This window comes from Cydia amplana, chromosome 8 (assembly GCF_948474715.1).
Source record: "Cydia amplana chromosome 8, ilCydAmpl1.1, whole genome shotgun sequence".
Classification (NCBI taxonomy): domain Eukaryota; kingdom Metazoa; phylum Arthropoda; class Insecta; order Lepidoptera; family Tortricidae; genus Cydia; species Cydia amplana.
The window spans coordinates 4,606,631-4,630,903 of record NC_086076.1 but is presented as its reverse complement, the minus strand read 5'-3'; the positions used below and the strand labels follow the sequence as shown (position 1 = coordinate 4,630,903).

The 24,273-nt window shown below is 40.5% G+C and overlaps 1 protein-coding gene across 1 annotated transcript; it reads right to left on the bottom strand.

The window, feature by feature from the left end:
- Positions 1-4,477: 4,477 nt before the first annotated feature.
- Positions 4,478-23,981, bottom strand: LOC134650416 (MAP kinase-interacting serine/threonine-protein kinase 1-like). The gene is made up of 7 exons (XM_063505371.1): positions 23,595-23,981; positions 15,612-15,800; positions 13,901-14,142; positions 10,327-10,596; positions 7,595-7,816; positions 6,298-6,491; positions 4,478-4,709 (listed from the first exon to the last, which is right to left on the bottom strand). Exons 1-7 carry the CDS (start codon positions 23,629-23,631, stop codon positions 4,478-4,480), a joined length of 1,386 nt encoding a protein of 461 aa, XP_063361441.1. The 5' UTR covers positions 23,632-23,981.
- Between the last annotated feature and the right edge of the window lie 292 nt (positions 23,982-24,273).

The window sequence follows — 24,273 nt, the reverse complement described above, 5'->3', positions numbered from 1 at the left end:
AGTGTTATTTTAAACGTCAAACTTCTATGAAATTATGACGTATAAATAACACTTGCACTGCGTGGGCTATCAAATCCGCTGCAGACTTTTATTGGTCTGACTCTAGGCTGCCTTGCACGGAGGCTATTAGTGTTTAGCAAAGAGTAAAGCAAGTATATTTAATAGTATCATGTATAATAGTTGTCAAAGGACTGTCTCATTTCAAACATAGACAGAGAGAATCTTAGTAATCATACTATCTTTGTCTTACACTAGTACCAGCACCCAAAAGAAAAGGATGAGCATAGTTTTCCTGGTTCTTACTGACTGACAAATTCCGAGGACAAATTGGTTTGAACCACAGACATACAATTCGCGCTCGCGCTTGACAGACAGCTTAAGTGTGCGAAAGGGATGCCATCACGTATATGAACATCCCATGCGTGCGAAAAAGTCAGACTACCAATGAGAAAACGTAACCACTTTTGAGTTTGACGACGGCCGCGGACGGCCAAGAGCGTATCACGGTAATTTTCAAATTGAAAAATATACACGGATTAGGACGAAAAGTATTAAATAAAGTAATTCAGTGAAGATGGTGTCTTGTAGTGTACCGGATTTCAGTGTTACAGTGCCAAATAATCCAAGGAAATACTCATTTCAGAGGATTTATGATATTCCGAGCGAAATTTTCATAACGATATTTTGTCAAATTAACAGCGTAAAAAGTGTAGGAAGCCGGTTTATAAAGTTCATTATAAGTTTTTCTTCCTTTGTGTGCTAATATTTTATCATATTAGTCTATAATTTAAAATATTTTGTGTAAAAACATAACCTGTTACTTTACGCTAGGGCTTGACAAAATGTTCATATGACAGTATCGATAACTTGTCGGTATATTAATAGCTATGTAATTATTTCTTCACAAGACATCATTAAGATATTAGCTTTTATAACCGACTTCAAATAATAACGATTGTTATACCTTTTTGAAGGTGCTCATGTTTAGCGGTAAATTTAAACTTCACTTTCCAACACAGTAAGAGTTACATTAAGATAAGTCTGCAACGATTTTGATAGCACACGCAGTGCAAGTGTTATTTATACGTCATAATGTCGTAGAATTTTAACGTTTAAAATAACACATTTGAAAAAGTAGTCGATAAAGCAATCAAACATCGACAGATTATTAATATGTTGTAACATGACATCACTATTTTTGATCTCACATAGACAATTTACGCACACACTTGCATTTCATTTTTGGTCGCACTTTTGAAGATTGACAGTTGTTCTAGTCATATTAATTCTATGGTTTGAACAACTATAATATAATACTGGCAAAAGAGAGTACTGTATCTTCGAAGTAGGTTCACTATAGTTCCCTAGTTTTCATTGAAACTCGGCATGATTTAAGTACAGTCAGCAGCAGAAGTTGCTAAGCGGGCCAGTTGTTCAAAATTATCTTGACGCAACTTTATTCTTAAGAGAATAAGACCGTGTCAAGGTCATTTTGATCACCTCGCCCGCATAGCAACTTTTGCTGCTGACTGTACGTCAATAAACCCTTTCGTTAGCCCTTACGACTTGGTGTCAAGTACGAGATACTACGGCTAAATTTAAACAGACTATACTTACTTATACTTACGCTGTAATCTTTAAGCTCTCTAATCTCTGCATTTAGAATAATTTAGATCAAAGAGTAGGGCTGATTTAGATGGCGCGCGAACTCGTATGCGATTTTAGTTACATTGCGGACTGTTGGCTACGTCCAACTCAACCGACCGATTAAAACCCGCAATGTAATGAAACTCGCATGCGAGTTCTCGCATCGTCTAAATGGGCCCTTAGCAGGCAAGCCAGGGAGCGTAGAGTCAGACCAATAAAAGTCTGCAGCGGATTTGATAGCCCACGCAGTGCAAGTGTTATTTATACGTCATAATTTCATAGAAGTTTGACGTTTAAAATAACACTTGCACTGCGTGGGCTATCAAATCCGCTGCAGACTTTTCTTGGTCTGACTCTATTACGCAGTCAGTTTTACTTTTCACCTGTTTGGTTGTTTGAACCAAAGTATTGTCGTTTGGGCGAATATGTGACGTTTCACCAGATATCTGAATGATAGGTGGAAAGGCGAGACTCTGGAGAAACAGTATTTTTTGTTTAAAAACCTGCAGGGTAGATAGAATGAAACAAAGTCTTTTTCAAAATTCAAACTGTATTTTCAATGACATTTCAAATCAATGATTTAGTCGAAAACAAAATTTAACAAGAATCTGCGCAAGTTCAGGTTTGATTGGATAAAGCCACATAATAATAAAATAAAATAAAGTGAAAATTAGATTGTATTTAAATAAATTATAAAAATAATCCAAATGTATGTGAGGATGGTATTATGTTTGTATGTTTGTTTCTTTCTCCAATCAAGGACACAGTCTAGCAGGTCTACACTTAACACTACTTCAACACTTCACTCGCTCAGCAATATAAAAGTATTCAAACTGATCACATGTTCATATGGCAGTCCCATGGAACTCCATGCACTTAACGTACCACAGCTTCAGAAATATATGACATTTCAAACAATCAGCTCACAAGTGCTATTACAATTTATAAACACTATTTAATTAAAAAGCGATTTTGATTCATTCTCACAACAAACAATCGAGCGGCAGCATTCTTGCGTCTCGTAGCTAAATGTCACATATTGCCATCAACTTCATCTTATACAAAAGGGTCGATTCACTCTTAATTAATGAGATGTGGGTTTTCCATCGTTGGTAAAATGCAAAAAAACAATCACATAACAGACTAGTTTCCGAATAACTCCTTCGAAAATAGAATATTTTACAATATTGCAAAGGATAGGCCTCGAAAGTAATTACACAAGTAAGCTCAAATTTCAATTGACGGATTTTATAAATCCAAACATAATAATATTAAATCTGCGTTGACATTTAGAACGGGATAACTATCTGAATATTAATACGTCGTTTAAAGACCGCGCGGGGTCCGAGCGGGCCTCCGCACCGCCAAAATAAACTCACAATACTCTATCGATAAAAACTATTCAGTCGTTTTTATTTATTCATAAAAATATATCTTTAAAGGCTCAAATAAAACTGTTAACAGCTCTATAAGTACCGTTCACATGGTTGCGATCGGACGTATCACTGGAGAATATACGTTGGCACAGTGTCTGGCGCCCTGAGTGACACCTGCGTGTTCTAGGGACATCTACTCTAGGGGGTCGCGCCGTGCCAAGTACCTACGGTAATATGTACATTCATCGAGAACTAGACGCCGGGTATTTCATTAACGTACAATTTTTCACACTCAAAATTAGATTTCTTCAGGTAATCAAGATAATTCTAACTTTCGTCTTCGTAAAATGCTACGTAATCTTAACGCTGCGCCTAATACGGACGACGAAACGTTAATAAAATTTGATTTAAACAAACTCGCCTACATAGAAACTGAAAAGATTTCAAGAAATATGTGGCCTAGAAGCAACAGCTTTACTACGAATTATATTAACGTCCCGCCGCCTGTTCACGAAAAAAACAAATTACAAGACTATCCAGCGAAATCGGGAAGTCTACCTGTCAATCTGCCGGTACCACCGATTATGCATATACAATTCTGTGGCTTACAGACAAACAGATCGGCGGTCAGAATATTCGCTGGGCGACAATCGAAACTCGTCCAAGGGATTAGTGCTACAGTGTAAGACGGACCACGCCAAGAATTAATTTCAATGTTCTGAATTTCCAATTTTGAAATCTGCATCAGGATCAGCCTTACAAAATCAACTCGAAACAATGATATCTCAGTCTAACACCGAGCTTTTAGAGTCTCGACGAGTTTTAATTGTCCACCGTCTTTACGCTATCACCGCCAGCGACCCGGGCCGGTCCACCGTTCGCAGGCGCTTACCGCTCCGAAGCGGAGTTTCGCTCGTAGCTCGTGCCGGCTGTGAAAGTGTTAAGGAATCCTACTTTAAAGTCGTAACACACTATCGCACCAAGGTCGCGGTGCTATAGTGTGTAACGGGCTTTAGGCTACGGCACGGTACGAGAACAGTAGCACAGTACACTAAGAACAGTAGTGAATCTAAGGCCGCTCGGCAAGTTATTTACCTACTCTTGCGTTGGCGCTTAGGGTTGTCACTTTTATTTTTAGTTAAATATTATTTGCGTATTATGAGTAGCACAAGGTTTCTATTTATATAATATAATGAAATGTTGTATCAATTCATAAATGGGGTATAAATTAAGGCCGGTAAGAGCAGGCAAATGCGAGCGTATTCGAATGTGCGCGATCACAGTCGCGGTACGGCCCACACTGCCGCCACCGTATTCCCCCGTATTTTATGCGAATGTGTGCGTGACAGCGCGTGCGTACACGGCGCCCGGCGCGCACGCACACATTCAAGCCGGCAGCGGCACATTTCTATGAAGATTCACTACTGTTCTTGTACATACTGTGACAGTAGTGTCTAGTGGGCCAGCGCGTCCTGCATGCGCCGGCGCAGCAGCTGGCTGTCTGCGGGCGGCGAGAGGCCGAGCGGCGCGGGCGCGCGGCACGGCCAGGGCTGGCACGACTTGCTGGACCGCAGCGGCGCACTCGGCTCCAGGTACGAGTAGTTCATCGAGAAGTGCTGCTGGATCACGCGGTTCACCGCCATGGCGGACTCGGCGAAGTTGGACAGGTTGCGCGCCGACATGTTGCTGTGGACAAAGGGAAACACAATATAAATATAAGTTTTTATTGTCATTGACATAATTTAACAGGTTTGCTAAGTTCCATAAAGTTTAATGAAATATTCAGTATTGATTGCACGATTTGACATTAAATAAAATATTCTGCTTCAGTAGTAGTGAAAGCTATCTTCTTCTTCAGTCGGTCCCTCAATACTGAGGGACATGTCCTTCTGTTGAAGACCAGGTTCCTCCATAGGGTTCTGTTCCCCGCCAAGCATGGCCTCGTGCAGTTTTAATTGCATAGGTGCCATAATTTGAGAACACCATCTAGTAGGGGGAGGGGCCTAAGGTCTCGAGCTTTCAACTTTGCCCGACATCTATCTACGAAACTACTTGCTTGCAGTAAAATCTTAAAGGGACGTACGTACAAAAAACCGGCCAAGGGCGAGTCGGACTCGCGCACGGAGGGTTCCGCACCATCAACAAAAAATAGAGCAAAACAAGCAAAAAAACGGTCACCCATCCAAGTACTGACCCCGCCCGACGTTGCTTAACTTCGGTCAGAACACGTTTGTTGTATGGGAGCCCCACTTAAATCTTTATTTTATTCTGTTTTTAGTATTTGTTGTTATAGCGGCAACAGAAATACATCATCTGAAAATTTCAACTGTCTAGCTATCACGGTTCGTGAGATACAGCCTGGTGACAGACGGACGGACGGACGGACAGCGAAGTCTTAGTAATAGGGTCCCGTTTTCACCCTTTGGGTACGGAACCCTAAAAACCAATAAACTGTGTGTATTGAAACAGGTGTGAAGAGACATTTCCAATGAGAACTCACCGTTTGATGTTGATCGGCGTCTGCAGCGGCGGGTAGTGGTCGCCGTGGTCGGCGCGCCGCAGCCAGGGGTGCTGCAGCACGCGCTCGGCGCTGAGCCGGCGCCGCGCCTCGCGCACCAGCAGAACTCACCGTTTAATGTTGATCGGCGTCTGCAGCGGCGGGTAGTGGTCGCCGTGGCCGGCGCGGCGCAGCCAGGGGTGCTGCAGCACGCGCTCGGCGCTGAGCCGGCGCCGCGCCTCGCGCACCAGCAGAACTCACCGTTTAATGTTGATCGGCGTCTGCAGCGGCGGGTAGTGGTCGCCGTGGTCGGCGCGGCGCAGCCAGGGGTGCTGCAGCACGCGCTCGGCGCTGAGCCGGCGCCGCGCCTCGCGCACCAGCAGAACTCACCGTTTAATGTTGATCGGCGTCTGCAGCGGCGGGTAGTGGTCGCCGTGGCCGGTGCGGCGCAGCCAGGGGTGCTGCAGCACGCGCTCGGCGCTGAGCCGGCGCCGCGCCTCGCGCACCAGCAGAACTCACCGTTTAATGTTGATCGGCGTCTGCAGCGGCGGGTAGTGGTCGCCGTGGCCGGCGCGCCGCAGCCAGGGGTGCTGCAGCACGCGCTCGGCGCTGAGCCGGCGCCGCGCCTCGCGCACCAGCAGAACTCACCGTTTAATGTTGATCGGCGTCTGCAGCGGCGGGTAGTGGTCGCCGTGGCCGGCGCGGCGCAGCCAGGGGTGCTGCAGCACGCGCTCGGCGCTGAGCCGGCGCCGCGCCTCGCGCACCAGCAGAACTCACCGTTTAATGTTGATCGGCGTCTGCAGCGGCGGGTAGTGGTCGCCGTGGCCGGCGCGGCGCAGCCAGGGGTGCTGCAGCACGCGCTCGGCGCTGAGCCGGCGCCGCGCCTCGCGCACCAGCAGCTGCCGGATCAGGTCCTTCGCCTCGCAGCTGATGTGCGCCCACTCCTCCTCGGGGAACGTGTACCGCCCCTCCTGGAATACGACAACCTCGTTACACATTTCAACCAATTCGGCAGCTGACCAGATAGAAATACGTAAGTAATCATCTTTCTAGAGTTGTCGCAGTATTTTACACAAGGCACTAGCTTTTAAGAAAGCGACTGCTAATTAATTTTTTTCCGAGCCAGAAAAATGGGATAGTCCGTTTTCCTCACGGAGTTTTCCTTCACCGAAAAGCGTCTTGTAAACATCAAATGATGTTTCATATACGAGTTCTAAGGGACTCTAAGGGTCGGTTGCATGTCGGTTGCACCAAACCGTCTTGTTACCGTGAAAGCGCTCACTTTTATTTGAAAGGAAAGGGTCATAAGTCCACTGCTGTGTGTGAATTGTGGTTGATGCAAGTGGAGCCGCACAGTATAACGCATATATATATATACACCGTGTTTTTATTGAATTCCGTTAACTTCGGGGTATGGTTAAGTACGTTTAAGAGAACTAAACGGCATAGATAATTTAAAAAAAAATTGTTTGCTTTTTTTACAAAAAAAAAATTAAGTTTAAAAACTAATTAAATGTAGCATATAGCATTGTTGTAACACGGGCTTTACATTTAACTCAACCAAACAATTGAAATCTGTGACATATATCAATGTCATTTCGAACATCGATCGACAGAGATTGTACTTAAGTTTAGTAGCAAATGTATGAACTCATTCTAAACACTAATCAATATGTAAACCGGCCCTAAGGCAAGTGTACACGCTTGTAGAGGCCATAAAAGAAAAAAATAAATTATTATCTCCGAAATGGAGTTAATTAGAATATCGGTGTCTTTGAGAAAGTTACTTGATTTAAGCTCAGGAATGCACCCTTGAAATTAACGGAAATAAAAAAAAACACGGTGTGTATATATATCGGTGTGTAATCGAACTTTTCTGTCTTTTTTAATTGGAGCTAGCCATTAAAAAAGACAGAAAAGTTCGATTATCTCGAAAACCACGAAACTTTTACTAGACCTATAAGTGCATTTTCTGGACCAGCCTAAGGTGCTCTGTCGGTGGTTAGAAGGTTATCCACTAATTACCGGGCACCCTGTATATATATATATATATGTGTGTGTGTGATATACCAACCTGTATGGAAGTGAACAGGAGGTCCTGGCAGGCGCGGCAGTTCTCGCCGCGCTCCCAGCCGCAGTCTGCGCCGCAGTCCGCGCGGAACGGCGGGTACCCGCACAGCAGGATGTACGCGATCACGCCGAGCGACCACAGGTCGCAGCGCTTGTCGTAGTGCGTCGCCGCCGAGCCCGCGAACAGTGACACCACCTCGGGGGCCATGAATTCCGCGCTGCCCACCTGACGACAAAATATATCATCGTTAAGAGCCAACAGGAGCTAAGATTTAAATATTTTAGGTAAATATACCCGTCTCGCTAACGGAAGCGGCTCGTAAAACTGGTGCGATAAGGACAAGGCGAAAAATCCTGCGTAAAAATCTCAAAAATCGAGGTTTCGTACTCGACTGTTTCCTCCTCCAAAACTTAACCAAATTTGGGAATCTAAATGATAATGACATTATCTGTGTCGGACCGTTTTGCTTTGTTGACTAATTGATATCAGTTTTGAATAGCACGCCTCTCATTGCGGCATAGTCAATTAGGCCATTTTGGCCTTTTTGAAGGGCTCTAGCGCCTTAAAAAACAAAAATATCAAAAAAAGCAAAACGGTCCGACACAGATATTGACTATATTAATCTGTGTTGAAAAAATCATTGCTCTAGCTTCAAAACCCACGGAGGAAACAGTCGAGTACGTTTGTATGGAGAAATGACCACTCCTGTTGGCTCTTAATATATTTCATTTACGAAGTTTTTGCGGCTATAAGTAATCTTATGACTCAATTACACTACGTCCGATTCTGGTCGTTCGCCGAATCAACTAATCGGTGCCTGACAACCTCGTACTCGACTACTGTGACTGCACCGATTGAGTCAAATAATAAATGAGGGTAGAAATTCATATATGACGTCGACGGATCTTCCCCTACCTACTCCTCGTACCTGCTGATACTTCTACGTCTATCTACGGCTTATTAATGCCTATTCGAACAGCCTACAAAGGAATAATCGTTCAACTGACTATTTCTAAACCTTATTAAAATATGATACGGTATATTATTGGTTGGTTGGTATTAACTTTCCTCCTCTAACAAAGAGTCTTAACTTGTCATATGTGAGTCACTTATAGTACATCTAACATGACGTCCTAAAGTATTGGAATGGTCCGATATAACCTACTTACTCGAGTATTGCACTTCATATGAAGACAAAACAAAAAATACCTGACCTACACGCAATAATCTCAAACAAGATAATATTATGCTACTATAAAAGAAAATCCAAGTAAACTAAAATGTACTTCATAATCACTGCTCATTCTCAAATTGCTTTATTTTTATCATTTATCACCTCCATAATTGCGTCAGAAAAATAACTTGTTTTAAAAGACTTCATTGTTAAATGGCTATAATAAACTGTATTAAGTAGTATGCATGTGGGTATTTTATTAATCGATACATATTTATTTATGCAAAATGACAAGTTCGTCACGGTATACAAAACATTCGATACGCACTTACTCACATGTACCTATTTTTATTACCATTTCAATACTTTAGTAATAATAGTAAAGTGTGAGAATTACAATACAATCATGCAAAAGGCGTATTATTATGATTGTCAAGTGATAAAAACAATATCGGGACTTCACATTGACTTCTATGCGACAAAGGGTTTAATACTACCTACGTTTGAATGCCGTTTCGAGAAACTGTTTACTTATTCATCGGAGAATCTTAAGTTATTTAACCAATAATATTATATGGATAAGATAGATTTATAGCACACAATGTAGATACGGGGTTTTTCATATCCTAATAAACAATAGGCCACTTTATCTGATAATTTACAGGAAACAACATTTTGCAAGCAAGTTGTATTTATTGAACCTAGGGGTATTTAATAATCTTTAGTGTAATTTCTGTGACAGTCATCTTGACTGCGTTCTGCACAGTCAAGGTTCTTGACCGATCAATATTAAACAAGTTTTAATAGCAACTTTCCAAAATTGTATTACATTTAATAATATAGTGTTCATGATAACTTTCAAGTATTAAATTAGGTAAGCCAATCATTATTTTGCAAGCTGGACTAAATCCACTTCGTTAACATTTTAAATTAGTTACCTATACCTACCTACACTACACGTGAAATCAAATTGCGATCAAACGAATAACTTAATGAAGTATTAGCTAGCGTAATTTAACACAAATCCTGGTATTAGTATGCGTAATGAAACAAAAAATCGTGTCCGGGTAAAAAACAGTTTGAATGACCTGTTACGGTGTAGGTATTATAGTAAACTTGCCGATTACGCATTATCGGTACAAGACCCCAAAGCCAGAATAATGTACAACAAATAAAGCTTTTTATACAAGCGAGACCCAATAGAGATCATAGTCGACCCATTTGCAGGTAAGATCAATGAGAAATATCATTGACCATTGGTAGACTTTAACTCGTTCCAATAAGATTGAAGAATGGTTAGATCAGATAGCTGTGTCGTCGATAGCACTCACCGGTGTCATGAGCTGCGGCGTGGCGAGCGGGCCCGCGAGGGTGGACGTGAAGCTGATGCCGCTGCCTAGGTCAAAGTCGCAGATCTTGACGGGGCACAGCCGGTCCGTGCACACGCCCATTTGCAGGTAAGATCAATGAGAAATATCATTGACCATTGGTAGACTTTAACTCGTTCCAATAAGATTGAAGAATGGTTAGATCAGATAGCTGTGTCGTCGATAGCACTCACCGGTGTCATGAGCTGCGGCGTGGCCAGCGGGCCCGCGAGGGTGGACGTGAAGCTGATGCCGCTGCCTAGGTCAAAGTCGCAGATCTTGACGGGGCACAGCCGGTCCGTGTGCACGCACAGGATGTTCTCCGGCTTGAGGTCGCGGTGCGCCACGCCCTTGCCGTGCAGGAAGTGCAGGGCGTTCGCGATCTCGCGGACTATCTCGGCCGCCTGCGGCTCCGAAAAGTAGTGGTGCTCTTGGATCCGGGATAGGAGCTGGCCACCGTTGATCTGCGACAATCGAAACGGAAGGTGAGATGATGGATGCCTTGTGGCTATTAGATAAAAATAACAAATGCCGTCAATACAGTGTATCCTCAGAGGCTCTAGCAATCTCATCGCAGTCGGCGTCTTGTCAGCGCTATGGAAAACGACGTTGCAACGTTGTGTCGAACACCAGCGATATTATGTCGTCAACTATAGTTGACTAGACGCCGACGCTCGGGAGGCGCTAGTGTGAGGTGGCTACTGTCAGAAACTTGACTTTCTCTATCTCTCTAGTAGTATTTAATTGTTTATTATGGATTTCTGTAAACTGACGACATTTATTTCCGACATAGGTTATAAAATCGTGTTTTGAAGTAATAACTTTGAAAAGGTAGATAATTTACTCGTAAAATGGTAGCTAGGTATCGTCTGGAGGTGCTTGCGTCAATGCAACGCAAGTCTATTATTCTAGTCATATAACATTTAAAGTATGTAGGTATGAAAAATGACATAAGAAGAAATTATTTATTATTTATGTTTCTGAAACCTACGTATAAATGTTTTGTAAAGGAAGACAAGTATCGTCACAACACACCAAAGTAGGTATGTAAAAACCAAATCTCTAATTTCCATATTCTTACCTAACTTTATTTTTAAAAACAATTCAGTTGAGCCGCACAAGCTGACACAAGACTTCTGGTTGTTTACGTTCGATATGTCGTGTTAATCTTGACGTACATCGCCATTACCCAACAGTTTTTTTTACTGTTTATGTAGAAAAATGTCGCAATTGTCGAGTAAGTACTGCTCCATTTTAAAATTTAAACACCCGATTAAAACAATAAGACAGCGACTTAAGCACCGAGAGCGCTCCAAATAAAACACATTATACGCTTCGATGTTAGTCTAACGCTCCGATTGGACTTTGTGTGCGGTACGATTGGATTCAGATTGGAACTTCCCGAACATATGTCATAACATTGTTATCATTCAGTTGATGCATTAACATTAAATCTATGCAATGTTGTGATCTATAATGTGGTCAACTGATTCAAATGTGAAAACGTGATCTGCGACCGCGTGACCACAAGTGTATTCACAGCAAAACAGAGCAGTTATTATTTATACCTATTATGTGATAGGATAAGAACAATTACAGCTAAGAAAGAACGTTAAATAACACTTCTACGAAGTAACGACTATCATGTTAATTTAGAAAAAAAAAACAGTGGCCATCATGGAACGAAGCGGCATGACACACTACATTTTTGCGTTCCAGTATAATTGCGTTTTTTGTGCCGGCAGCGCCACGCCACCTACCCGCTTAATTGCTATAACTGAGTAGATTAAGAAATACGTCATGTGGTAAGCCATGATTATTTACAACGCGGTCCGCGGGTTTATCGCGTACAACAGGAACACATAAGGAGTAAAGATAAGGTGGCAAACAAAGAGGCAGATTACGCCGAAACAGGTAGGTAGTTTTATCTAAAAGTCCTCTCATGGCTTTAAGAGATGTTTACGGTTATCGAAGACATAGTAAAGACATCGCGAATGGAAACCATTGGCTACTGCATAATTCTGCCACTAACCGGATTTAAACATTGTATCGAGAACGGATTCATTTGCAGTCGTTGCAGTCGGTAACAAGATAGCTCGCTAATAGCATTTAAACAGCAAGAAATATAATATATCCTATCATTTCGAGCTGAAATAGGTAACGTTAGGCAGGCACAAAACGCTCGAAAGAGTCGAAAGTTTAAAACGAAACGTTGGCGCTTCATTTTATAGCGCTTCATCGGTTTTGAAACATATTCTCGTCAAAGTTAAATTTAATATGAGCAGAAAATATTGCATGCAGACAAGCATTTATTATACCTCATATGTATAGCCTAGAACAATAATATGGCGGTAGCCGGGTTAGTGGTCAACGACATATCTGTTTCCTCAATGCTTGAAGATAACATGCACCATAACATAGTGAGTAATTGTTTACATAGGCACTTTAATATAATACCTACATACAGTTTGTCTTTACCTTTAAACTATAACAATAAGTTGAATTAACAGAATTCTTAATGTCAATATTGCGAATACCGATATCTGAACAATACAAAACGGTCGAAATTTCATTGTTATATATGGGATACGTGTGTTTATCCATATGGCGCGACTGTTACGTTGAGTCATTGCTAAAAGCAGCAAATATCTACGATATGTTATCACCGCATATCTTACATCTTATTATATGACATCAATACAAAAATAAAAACATGAAATATTTACATATTCATGAATCCGTGAAGCGTCACAATAAATAGGAAACAATAAGAATACCTTTACCTTGCCGATGTGGTAATATGATTACATCAGTAACTAAATATTTTTTTACCTGAAAATAAAGTGCTCGAACCGATGGCTTTACGAGTACTTTTGCATGACTAATATAGTGGAAAATGAAAAATTCCGAACAGATGTGTCAGGAAAACTGTTTTGAACCTAGACGTTGACAATGTAATGAATTTTTTTTTTCATTCATGTTACTAACCAACTATGCCTGCCTATAATGGTGGTATACGTAGGTACATGATTTCGTGATGTAACTGCGAGAGAAAGCTTAAGGCTTGCATATACGGCAAACAAGGACCAATGACCGTCTATAATAACTTGCTATAGGTTTCTTTACCTACAGCTATTTCGAAATAAAGCAAATTTGTATGGTCTGTATGAGTACTAAGGACTCGCAAACAGTTGGGCAAGCTGAATCTGAGAAGGCAAAATGCGACGTTATTAAGGTATTTGCAGTTATTTTTTACGCTGGATAGACTAATTTAAATTTTATTTACGCGCAGTGTGTTTTACATGTAGGTAACTGTACCAAAATAAACAGACAATGGGAAGCGTGTCGGGTCACAGTTATCTGATATTTTCACCTGTACAAAAAGAATTGTGCTTTACGATGCATTTGTATTCTGGCAATCAGACGGAAACATGATATTTATACAAACTAAATACCGAAAGTAAGTTCTATGTCACAAGCAAGTAACAGATCTTTCCATTATTGCTCACTCATTATCCTCGGTCAAAATGATAAAGTCTTGACAGGTTTTCCACAAAACGATAAATGTTTAATCCTCTCTTACAACGCGTCTTACGTACCTATTAGTAGAAGGTAGCTGACTTTTAGGACTAGACCTATAGTGCCACTATACTTATATCGACCGGGATATGAACCCCGTTTCAAAACTGTTAGACCTATAGTGGCCCAGAAGACACAATTATAAGAAAAAAAATAAGAAACTTAAGGGTGTTTTAAGACTGAACTTACCTTCTCAAAGACAAGGTAAAACTTGTCGGTGTCCTCAAAGAATTCAATGAGCTGGATTATGTTTGGGTGTCCCTGGCAGTAGTGGAAGGTCTCCACCTCGCGGAACACCCGGGCGCGGGCGTGCCCCGGCACTTTGTCGATGATCTTGACAGCGAACTCCTGCCCAGTGTAGATGTTCACGCAAGTCTGCACCGAGGCGTACGCACCCTCGCCCAATACCTCGCCCGTGAGCTTGTACAGGTCTGGAACAAGGTACATTCTGGTAAATAAAACTACTAGCGACTCGCCCCGGCTTCGCACGGGTTAACAAATTATACATAAACCTTCCTCTTGAATCACTCTGTCTATTAAAAAAACCGCATCAAAATCCGTTGCGTAGTTTTAAAGATCTAAGCATATATAGGGACAGACAAGACAGCGGGAAGCGACTTTGTTTTATAGTATGTACCTAGTGATATGAGTTTCTAGGCGACTACGAAACCCCAAAAAACGAGGAGGTGATCCTATAAAACCCGTCTTTACATTTATTACTTCCTTATTGAAACACATAAATAAGTCATAAATTCGTAATTATTATCTTCATAATATTCGATATCTGACGTAGACCGTATGCGGTAGGTATTAAAAGATGGCATAGGTCAAAAGCTACGTTACAAAACCTGTTTCGTTTGGCGCTAAGCCGCCCTAAGCTAAAATAATAATAAATAAAAATATGTCTTGTTGGTAATAATAAATACACACTTCGGCTACGTACTCGTATGCTCATGTCAATAAACTTCCTGTTTCTTAGTCTTTCATTAAAGTTCCTAGTTTCTATGTTCTACTTCTATGTTACAGAAAAGTCGTAAAATCTTATTTTTGAATACGATACCAATTTCATAACTACAATAATATTCGACTGACGGCTTCGTACCTACAAATGGATGGTCGTACATCGAATGCTAATAGAAACTATGGTTCAATAACCTAACTAAGGCCATTTGAAGGGATTTTTAAAACGCCTTGAACGTTACAACTGTAATTTACTAAACATCACGTTTAACACTCATTTTGTCAATGTAAATACGGAAACTGTTAACAATTTGGTCATTATTCACGGTCACCTTGACACGATTTAATAGAATACCTAATCAAATTGTTGACAGAATTCGAAGTGTCGATATCGATACCTATTGATAATTTCCTACTTATGATTAGTGCTTTATGTCATGGTGATCCTGTCTGTCGAGTGCGGTAATGATATAACACTACGAGTATCTGCCTTGTTTTGACTACCGCATGACTCAAGCTACCATTTGAATATTAACTATAGAACGACTATAAGAAGCCAGACGAATTTATGCCGTACTCCTACTACAGCAAGGTTCAGAGTGATCTTTCACGGTTCACCTCGAAAATGATACGACATTTAGGCTTCCGGAGCAATTTTGTAATACTACCTACGAAAATCTAGCTAATAGTAGTTGCCCTCTTCTGTTGAAAAAACCTAGTTCAATTACTTAAAGGTGCGTCCAAATCTAGCGAATGCGCGCACATTTAGTTTTGCTGTAGATTGCGAGCCTTGAAAAGCAAAATGCGTGCACTCTCGTGGCACATTTGATAGATTTAGGGTCGGTTGCACCAAACTGTTTGTCATCGTCAGGATAGTTTGGTGCAATTAACCGACCCATAGATGCACCTTAACAATTTTGGGAATGATTTGCGAGTGTACCTTGAAAACACGATGTGACCACCGAGCTTCCAGAGCGCTTCTTCCTCCGGCGCTTCCTTCGCGCCTCCTCCTTGCGCCGTTGCAGATCCTCGCTGTCAGGTATGGGAACGGGGGCCGACGGCTCCGTGCATCGCGGACTCTCGTCGGACTCGCGCTCGCTCGACGACTGACTGCTGCAACGGCCTACGCCTGCAGGCAAAAGAGAAGGTATTTTAGAAAATAGACTTTGTTGGAGCCTAAAAGGTACGTTTTAGTAAATTAGGTCACTTTTACTTATTACAAGTGACATTTTAATTATAGTTTGTATTAAAATAATATTATTAAGAATGGAATGGTATTGTATAGTCACAATTTAATAGTCAGACAGTGCGCAGGTGTAAATTTTAGGTCATGAGGCGGCCTTATGAGCATTTAAGCCAACAAATGCATGCAAAATGAGAACGCGGCTCGGAATTCGTATGTGCCTACTTCATTTTCTACAGCACGAAGCATGCGTAATGGGCGAAGATAAGAAGTGAGCATCAAGGAGAAACGAGGATGTAAAAACAACGGAAGATTAATTATCGCGGGGTCGAGGTGAGACGCTGAACATTTAAAAGTTCTACGAACCCCAAAGAGGTCTTAAACCAGAAGTACAATAAGTACATATGACATTAGGGTAGATACTCAGTTAAACTTCCATTCGAAGTCTTCTGCCTTATGTAAAATATTTTTAGCTACTGCTGTTTTGCCAGTCACGTTAATAAATATTAATATTCGCAAATACAAACCAATGCAAATGGTTTTACTTTTGCAAAGGTAAATTCACGTGGTTGACAAAATAAAATGATAAATTAGGTGAGTACCTACTTTAAAAATACTTAGCAAATACGCTACAATCATGTAAAACACATCTGTATGGAAACTGTCTCCACCTCTAAAGGACGGTGACCCGTAAGTTTGACTGAACTGATAAAGAAGTCCCTTGTTTTTCTGCAATGCATGAATAACGAGGCATCATGCATGCTGCATCGGTACAATGGCGACGATCGACAGCTCTCACTCAACGCGTACGTTGTGCCAGCTATTGTTGCAACGTTTTCACAGTGCTTGCTTGCTTTTGTAATAGGTACTGACAGTTTAACATTGTTTTGAATAGATGAACTTTCGAAAACGTCAGGCTTCAAATAGGAATATGGTTCGGAAATGCGAGCTCTCTTTCGTCGAATCGCCCTGAAAGTTGCAGTTCCTATAGATTGTTGTAGTAAATTGATAAAATATCTTCACCTATGTTGATAATTTCGATAAGTCCAATGCTCTAGTTTCGGAAACGATCTGTTAATAAAAAACTATAACGACTTTTTACTTCCGTTAAAAAAAATACGTGGGTGTCCACCGTCACCCATATCCCAGTTGGCAGTCTCACAAGCGGTCCTTTCATCAGCCACGTGGCATGGCAGTCATCGATATCAATAATCTGCCGTACAAGCTGAGTTGGCAAACAGTCGCGGTTCAACGACCGCCGCACCCGCGCTGCGCGTACGCCGCGCCCGCGTTACGTCGCGAGGTCGTGGTGGGAATGGCGACGGAGGTTCCTGATGCAGTCATGTGATAGTTATAGCCGAAGGCATTGGTAACATTGGATTATAACAGCTGATTAAATAAATACAAGTTACGTTTACCAAAGTTACGAGATGCTATAATAACTGATCGAGTTATATAGAACAATGTTTTTTTTTAATACAACTTATCTAAAGTGACTTAAAGGTTAAAACGATATAAGATACTATTCTTGATCGAGATTATGCTATTGGATTGGATCTTAGTAATCTTGTTTGTGGTAGTTGTTTGTTTGGTGGTACAGCTTACAGCTACAATATCGAAGGAGTTTTCTGCAATATGAGCAATAGGGCCCTCGAACAGAACAAAGTAACACGAAAATTAAATATGGTCTGGTCGTGTAAATACAAAAAGAAATACGAAAAAGCGAAACAGAACTGCAGAGCGATTGTGTTAGAATAATTACACGCTGTTCGTGCAGTTTAGTTGATAAAAGCGAAACTTAGCAACTAATTACAAGCAATGAGGTCATCGTAGGACGTACTTAACTGCTCAGAGCTAGGCAGAGCAGCTGTTTCGACGGTTTTCCGAGCATTTTCCTCAGGAAAACCAGTACTGTGTGACTTCCAATTATATATAGTTGTTAAGGATATCAAGATCACACTTGTATTGGTTTCCGTGGAGTGAAATAATACGGTAGGCTATCGCAATATCAGATAGAACAGTGCGCAATAGCGAGCGATTGTAACAATAAGACACGCCCACACACACAATCGCCCGTTTCAACAGAGCTTCCTGTCTGAATAACAACATTAAATAATATTGCCATTTGTGTTTGTTTACAATAATAAACGGTTCTACTTAATTTTCATAGCCGCCGGAGCCGAGTCGCAATCAAAACTTATACAAGAGCAAAAAAGCGGAATATTATTATGGTTCGATTGCGTCATGTGTAATTTTGATCTCGGAACTCGAAATGAACTCTTTTCTTGACATGTTTAATATACTTATTTATTGCCAGTTCGTCGTTAATCCAAACGTTTACTAACATCAATCTAAACATGAGATTGATCAGAGAAAATAGGTAGGCATAAACCAATCAAACAATCATAAAACGCATGAAAACTAAACACGTCTAACAAGTTTTATCAGAGCACGAAGCTTCAGGAGGGATGGACAAGTATTTAATTAATGTTATCAGAACCAAACTTCTACTTGTTTGTTCAGAAGTGTCGCGTGGAGATCGCGTGACATACGCGACACCACGTGGCCGTGCCAGCACACCGGGCAACGTGGCCAAGTTGTTATGAAAATCTTGCAAACTGTGTTGCCAACAAATGAAAAAAAAAACTTTACGTTGTTAAAAAGAAAGTTCGGTCGCCAGAAATTGAGGAACCACCACAGCAAGTTATTTTTTCAGCTTCGTTTAGGGGGTCACTACCGACTAGACTAGATCTACCCCTATCAGGAGACGGACGATCATGACATGATGCTTAACAGCTGACAACATTGGCGATAAACAGCTGTCCTATAGGCTACGTATGGTATACCTGATACAAGTTATAGGTACTTACACCCGCCATATGCGGGATAATTGTCCAAACGTATCGCAAATCGGCCGGGCCATTGTAAGCCAGCGAACCGAATCCGAACTAACGGAATGGAAAGGGCGGAAAGGCGAACGATTCGCATTGATTCGTTTAAATTTGTGTGCAATAGTCAGCGAACAATACTAAAAACGCTGTTAAATTGATAATACAAGTGAGTAGGTACAGTTTTTAAAGGCCGTGCGTTAATGAAATCATTTATTTTACAGAGTTGGCCTAGTAAGTCGCCTCTTTTTCAATTAAATTAATTGAGATGAATGATATTGAAAGTATCGTTTCATTCCGCGTTTCCGTTCTTATTAAAACATTCAAAAAGGTCCGCCAATATGATTATGTAAACTGACCCAGTCACTATTCAAATAAATATGTGTTATGTCATTAGAAGCGCCGGTCATCCTGCCCATTCAATTCATGCGGTTGAGGCCTCAGACTTAATATACCAATTTCAATACAAACACTTAATAATTAAAATACAAGGCGACTAGAGGAATTAATGAAATGCGTCACGCGACTTTGTAATATAAATTAGGTTAGTCAAGATTACGCACACGATTTATCAAAATAACGACTAGAAGTTACTTCAAATTTTTATACATTTGAATTCCCTTAGCTTGCACTAATCCTCCTGTGTCTGTTTGGCTTGTCCTGGAAACGTGTTTGATACAAAGTAAACTAATAATGTCACCAATAGTCGTGCCCTAAGCCTACGGATTTCTATACTTTCTAATCTGGGTGCTGGCATTTACGCTTGGGCACGACTCTCAGTTGCCGAACGCAGGGCCATTATACTTTTATTGTACCCTTAAGCAGATAGAAACAATCACTTTCTAATTGGATGCAATGATGTTTACAACAAACAATTGAAACAAAAGAGCTCATTTCGCTGTATCATAGTCACGTATGCAGTAATTTCTATTTGTGCTCCAGAATTTACGACGAGACCAGAGTTAGAACAGGCATGGGGTCGTCGTACAGAGGCGATGAGAAACCCTTTTGGTCCTGTCATCATTTCAGCTGAGTTGAGACCAGGGTGAATTTTTGGAAGGTTTGCAAAAAAGAAAAACTTTTTTCCGAGATGTGTTCTACGAGTTACAATTGTGCGGTATGGATACTAATCCAGGATTCAGAACTTACTGTGAAATGTAACTTATTTAAGCTGTTGCCGAGGTTTTTAGCGAGTAGATTAGTGAAATATATGGAACTTTAAATTAAATTGCCTTTTGGAACGGCTACTGAACAGTTAAGATAGTATCTCAGTGAAACTTCAATGATGCCGTTTCGAACTAACAAGTATAGCCTGTATACTAAACTACTTTCACTGCTAACAGATTTAGCCCCCATGTAGGCAGCTAATAAAGATAACGCATAAAATACTCCTTTACATCAAGGTATCCATTTCGAGATCCCTTATATACGAGTAGTAAAGACCGGTATATGTGTCGACACGCAACACCAAACTGCGGCGTCGTAGTTAATAAAATATTCATTCCAGCCACCATATTTGTGGAAGCTTGAATCAAAACATTAACTTTACTTAAATATGTTCATCAAAACTAAATTGTATTTCCACCTCAGTAGGTGGATCGACCGTGATAAGGATTCAAAAATACATTGGCTCGGTAAATTATACATAACTCTTCCATAAACGTCGTCAGGTAAAAACTAGTTACAAACGGTCTGGTTTTAAATATACGTACACGAAAATTTAAACTTGGAAATGTAAATATGGTGGTGCGAGGACTGCGAGGGTTGTCTAAAAATAGCCAAAACCCTATGCAACTTCATTCGGGACGAAAATCGATTTGCAGTAGCAACGCGCAATAAGGGGAGGGGAGGGAGGGGTATTACGCCGGAACACGAAGGAGTCACGGTCAAGGTTACTCGATTTAACTCAGCTGATAGACACGAATGACTGCTTTCCAATCACCATTACTGAAATGGAAAATTATTAATGTGTGACTGGAGGCACATAGCATTGTAGCCACGAGGAAACAATTTGATATAAACTCACGTGTCGCCAAATTCAACACACCTAAATTACCATAAAATAAAATAATATGTATCGTCAAGAGCAAAGGAAACGAATCACTTTGTTCAAATTTTAAACCTCCATGCACCCCATTCTAGCTAGGCACTTAAAACCTATAGCACCTTCCGTCAATGACACAGTGAAAATTCTAAATCCATAATAAACCTAGATTGTTGTAATAAAGCGTGTAGACTAGACATGCGCAAAATAGCCCTCGAGGTCACCCCTGGAAATTCACTCTCAGTGAACTTATCTCACATAAGTAGGTAGGTCCTTGGTAGGTCCCTATTACATAAGCTAAAACGCAGTTATGTTTTGTTTTATTCGCTGACCTTGACAATGAACGCTGCGGCGTCACGCTCGGGAGCCACTGTTGTTGTGGAAACGATAGGTAGCACAGTAAGGGGGAACACTAATGGAATTGTGTTAAATTTTCAACGCATTCTTTCACAATTCGATTCACGCGAAAACAATGAAATCTTATCTAAGATGGAAACACCGTTAATAATTGAACAACTTCATTTCGACATTAGTACCTATGGAAAAAATTCTATAATTTCTTATTCAGAAAGCAATTTGTTTTCAGTATTGTGAGTCTATAATGAATGTTAAATTAAAAAGAAACAATTTTCCTTTCTGTAGGATATCACGTTCTGTAGATTCAGGTTACACGGTTTCCTGAATAACATCTGCTAAAAAAGTTATAACAATAGAAATTACTATGAAATCTTATTTAGCGCGGGGACGGAAAAATGACACACTTTTTTAGAAAAATTGGCAAGGAGTTGGATGTTTCGAATATGTTGTCCCGATGCAGCATGCGTTTAGATTAGAAACCATTTAGAAACACGTTTGTAATTCGGTATTTTACTCGAATATTGGTGTTAAGTTTCAGTCAAAAGGAACTAAAAATTTTAAGAGAAGTTTCTTTTAAGAACTAACCTAGCTGCTGACATACATAATCGAAGTTACGCTCTCATTTTGTAATGATTCACTGAAATGACATGAAACTTGGCATGGACATTCAAGTAACATATCGTCGGGTGACAAGTAAAAGTCACTAACTAACATCATTGAAATTATTGGACAATAAACCGTGTTAAAAGTGTAAGAAAGTGCATTGTTACTTTAATTTGTTGATAGTACTTAGTGACTTTTACTTGTCACCCGACGATATGTTTTAATTTCTAAGAATTCTAATACAAAGAAAATAGAGCGAGTAAAGGTGGTAGGAAAAACTTCTACAGAGTACAGACTGTATTTTATTTGTGTTACCATTTTTCAACAAAGACTAATACCCAATACCAGATACGATACCTACTATTGGGCAACAACTTTTCAGAAAACTCTCATGTTATTTCGCAAACTTAGTCAACTTTCGCATGAATTCTCTTTCCCTTTTATACCTATACCCCACAATACAAAAAGGCTGTTTTTTGTGAGTCAAAAGTTGTGTTGGCGGTTGGTAACTGGTAACAATTATGCGAAAAGATGATTCAGCAAAATAATGTATTCGTAATTACATACTTGTATTAGATTGGTATCTTGTTATACGTATTAGGTAGGTATATCAGATCGGTCAACGTTCGCTAGAAGAACGGCGAACCTTGACATTTGCAACGGTTAAATTGCACAACTAGCGTGCATTGAACGTTTAAGGTACCTATTAGGTTTATGTTTATACCGAATATACCGATAAGTATTTTCTGGCTCCCTTCGATATCACGTCTTAAACTTGTTTGGTTAGGTTGGTAAGGATAACAGGGGTGTTGCTGGGTCTCAACTGTCTCAAGCCTTCATATTCATTACTATTAGGATTAGGGCATGAGGTTGTATGTCTTAATCTTTACTAGGGAATATCTAGCAGGTGCTACATGAATATTTGGACATATACGAACAAGTGTAGTGAGTTGGTGGTTAGAAGGAGGAATATGACTAAGGAGATCGTCCACAACCGGCTCCGAAGACTATAATATCCGAATAGCAGACCACAATTTGGTCTAGGTAGGGCTACAAAATCTTTCCTGCTACAAATCTTTAGGGAAGACAGGTTATTATTGCTTCCTACCTTCGCAAAGCTATTGAATAATCCTCGTCAGTTCATAGAACTAACCTTAGACAACAATAGAAATAGCCATAAAACCAATACAACATAGGCACACGGTCACACTTCATAGGTAATAAAGTTACGTTGAATGATGGACAAATGCGAATTGTTGGCTATGAGACTTCAAGCTTGTCTAGGGTCAGGACTGAGATGAGTGTCATCGTAAATAATAATAGTTCTAGAAACAATAAGTAATGCAGTACAACAAAATATTCTAAAAGCTCTCGATAACAAATTTCAAAGATAAGGTGTAATGAAATATATCGATATAATATTGATAGGGGTTAACTAAGATAAAACACAATTTAATCTGATTGACGATACCAACGCTTTTTCAGCAATGAATAAAAATGAGAATAAGGAGAGATAGAGGGAGGATTTTTGAAATACAATGGAAAGAATTGAAACTGATATACGTAACGTCTATCTTTAAAATATCCAACCTAAATGGAGGGTAGTTTCTAAAACTGTCTTAATATGAACGCGCGTTTTGTAATCATCAAGCTCAATTAATCTAAACGTAAGATGGTGCTATGGCAACAGCGGGAGGCCCAATTACGCAGTTGAACACAAGAGCCGGTCGGGCAAATCAAATGATTGTACTGTATACATACACACACATCACACACACACATGACTACCAAGTACACGACACCGGTCAATGAGAAAACAAACAATGGAATATTGAATTATACACTCACCGCTATCTACACTCTCTTCTGAAATTTTCTTCACCATCCTGATGGCTGCCCGATGCGTTGACACAGCGATATTGAAAAATTACGAGTAGGTGTACTACTGTTGAAAAGCCGCTTTCAAACTTGATGCAAAGGCGGCCCTTCCCGATGTGAAATCGGGACGACAGTAAATTAAATGCGAAGAAAAATAAATTTAAAGCACCACAATCGAGAAGGATTTGCGGATAGTGTGCCGAAAGGTATAAACAAACACTGCTAGAAGGCGGAATTAAAAAAAAACTGCTGATGTGGTTAGCGATCCATTCTATACACGCCCGCCCGTCCGATGTTCTAAAATCCAACTGATTCAGATTGAGTGGGTAGGGGCCGCGGAGCCGGCTCGACGCGCAGTTGTACCCCGCGCGCCCGTGCTTCCCCCGATCGTTGCGTCGTTCGCGTACCCTCTTCATCTTCGCTTGCGTTCTCGCTCGCACTCCGCTGACGTGTTTATATTTTTTTATCGTTTCTTTTTTCACCAAGATGCTCACCATTTTCAGAGAGTATGGTGTGATAGTTACGTCTTCCTGTTTGAGATTATTATTACAGACCAGATGTTATTCGGTAATCAATATATACTTATTATACTTAGCTGTGCAGTACAAGTCTGAAGACTTCTATTTGGAAATCGTCGAATCTAATTATT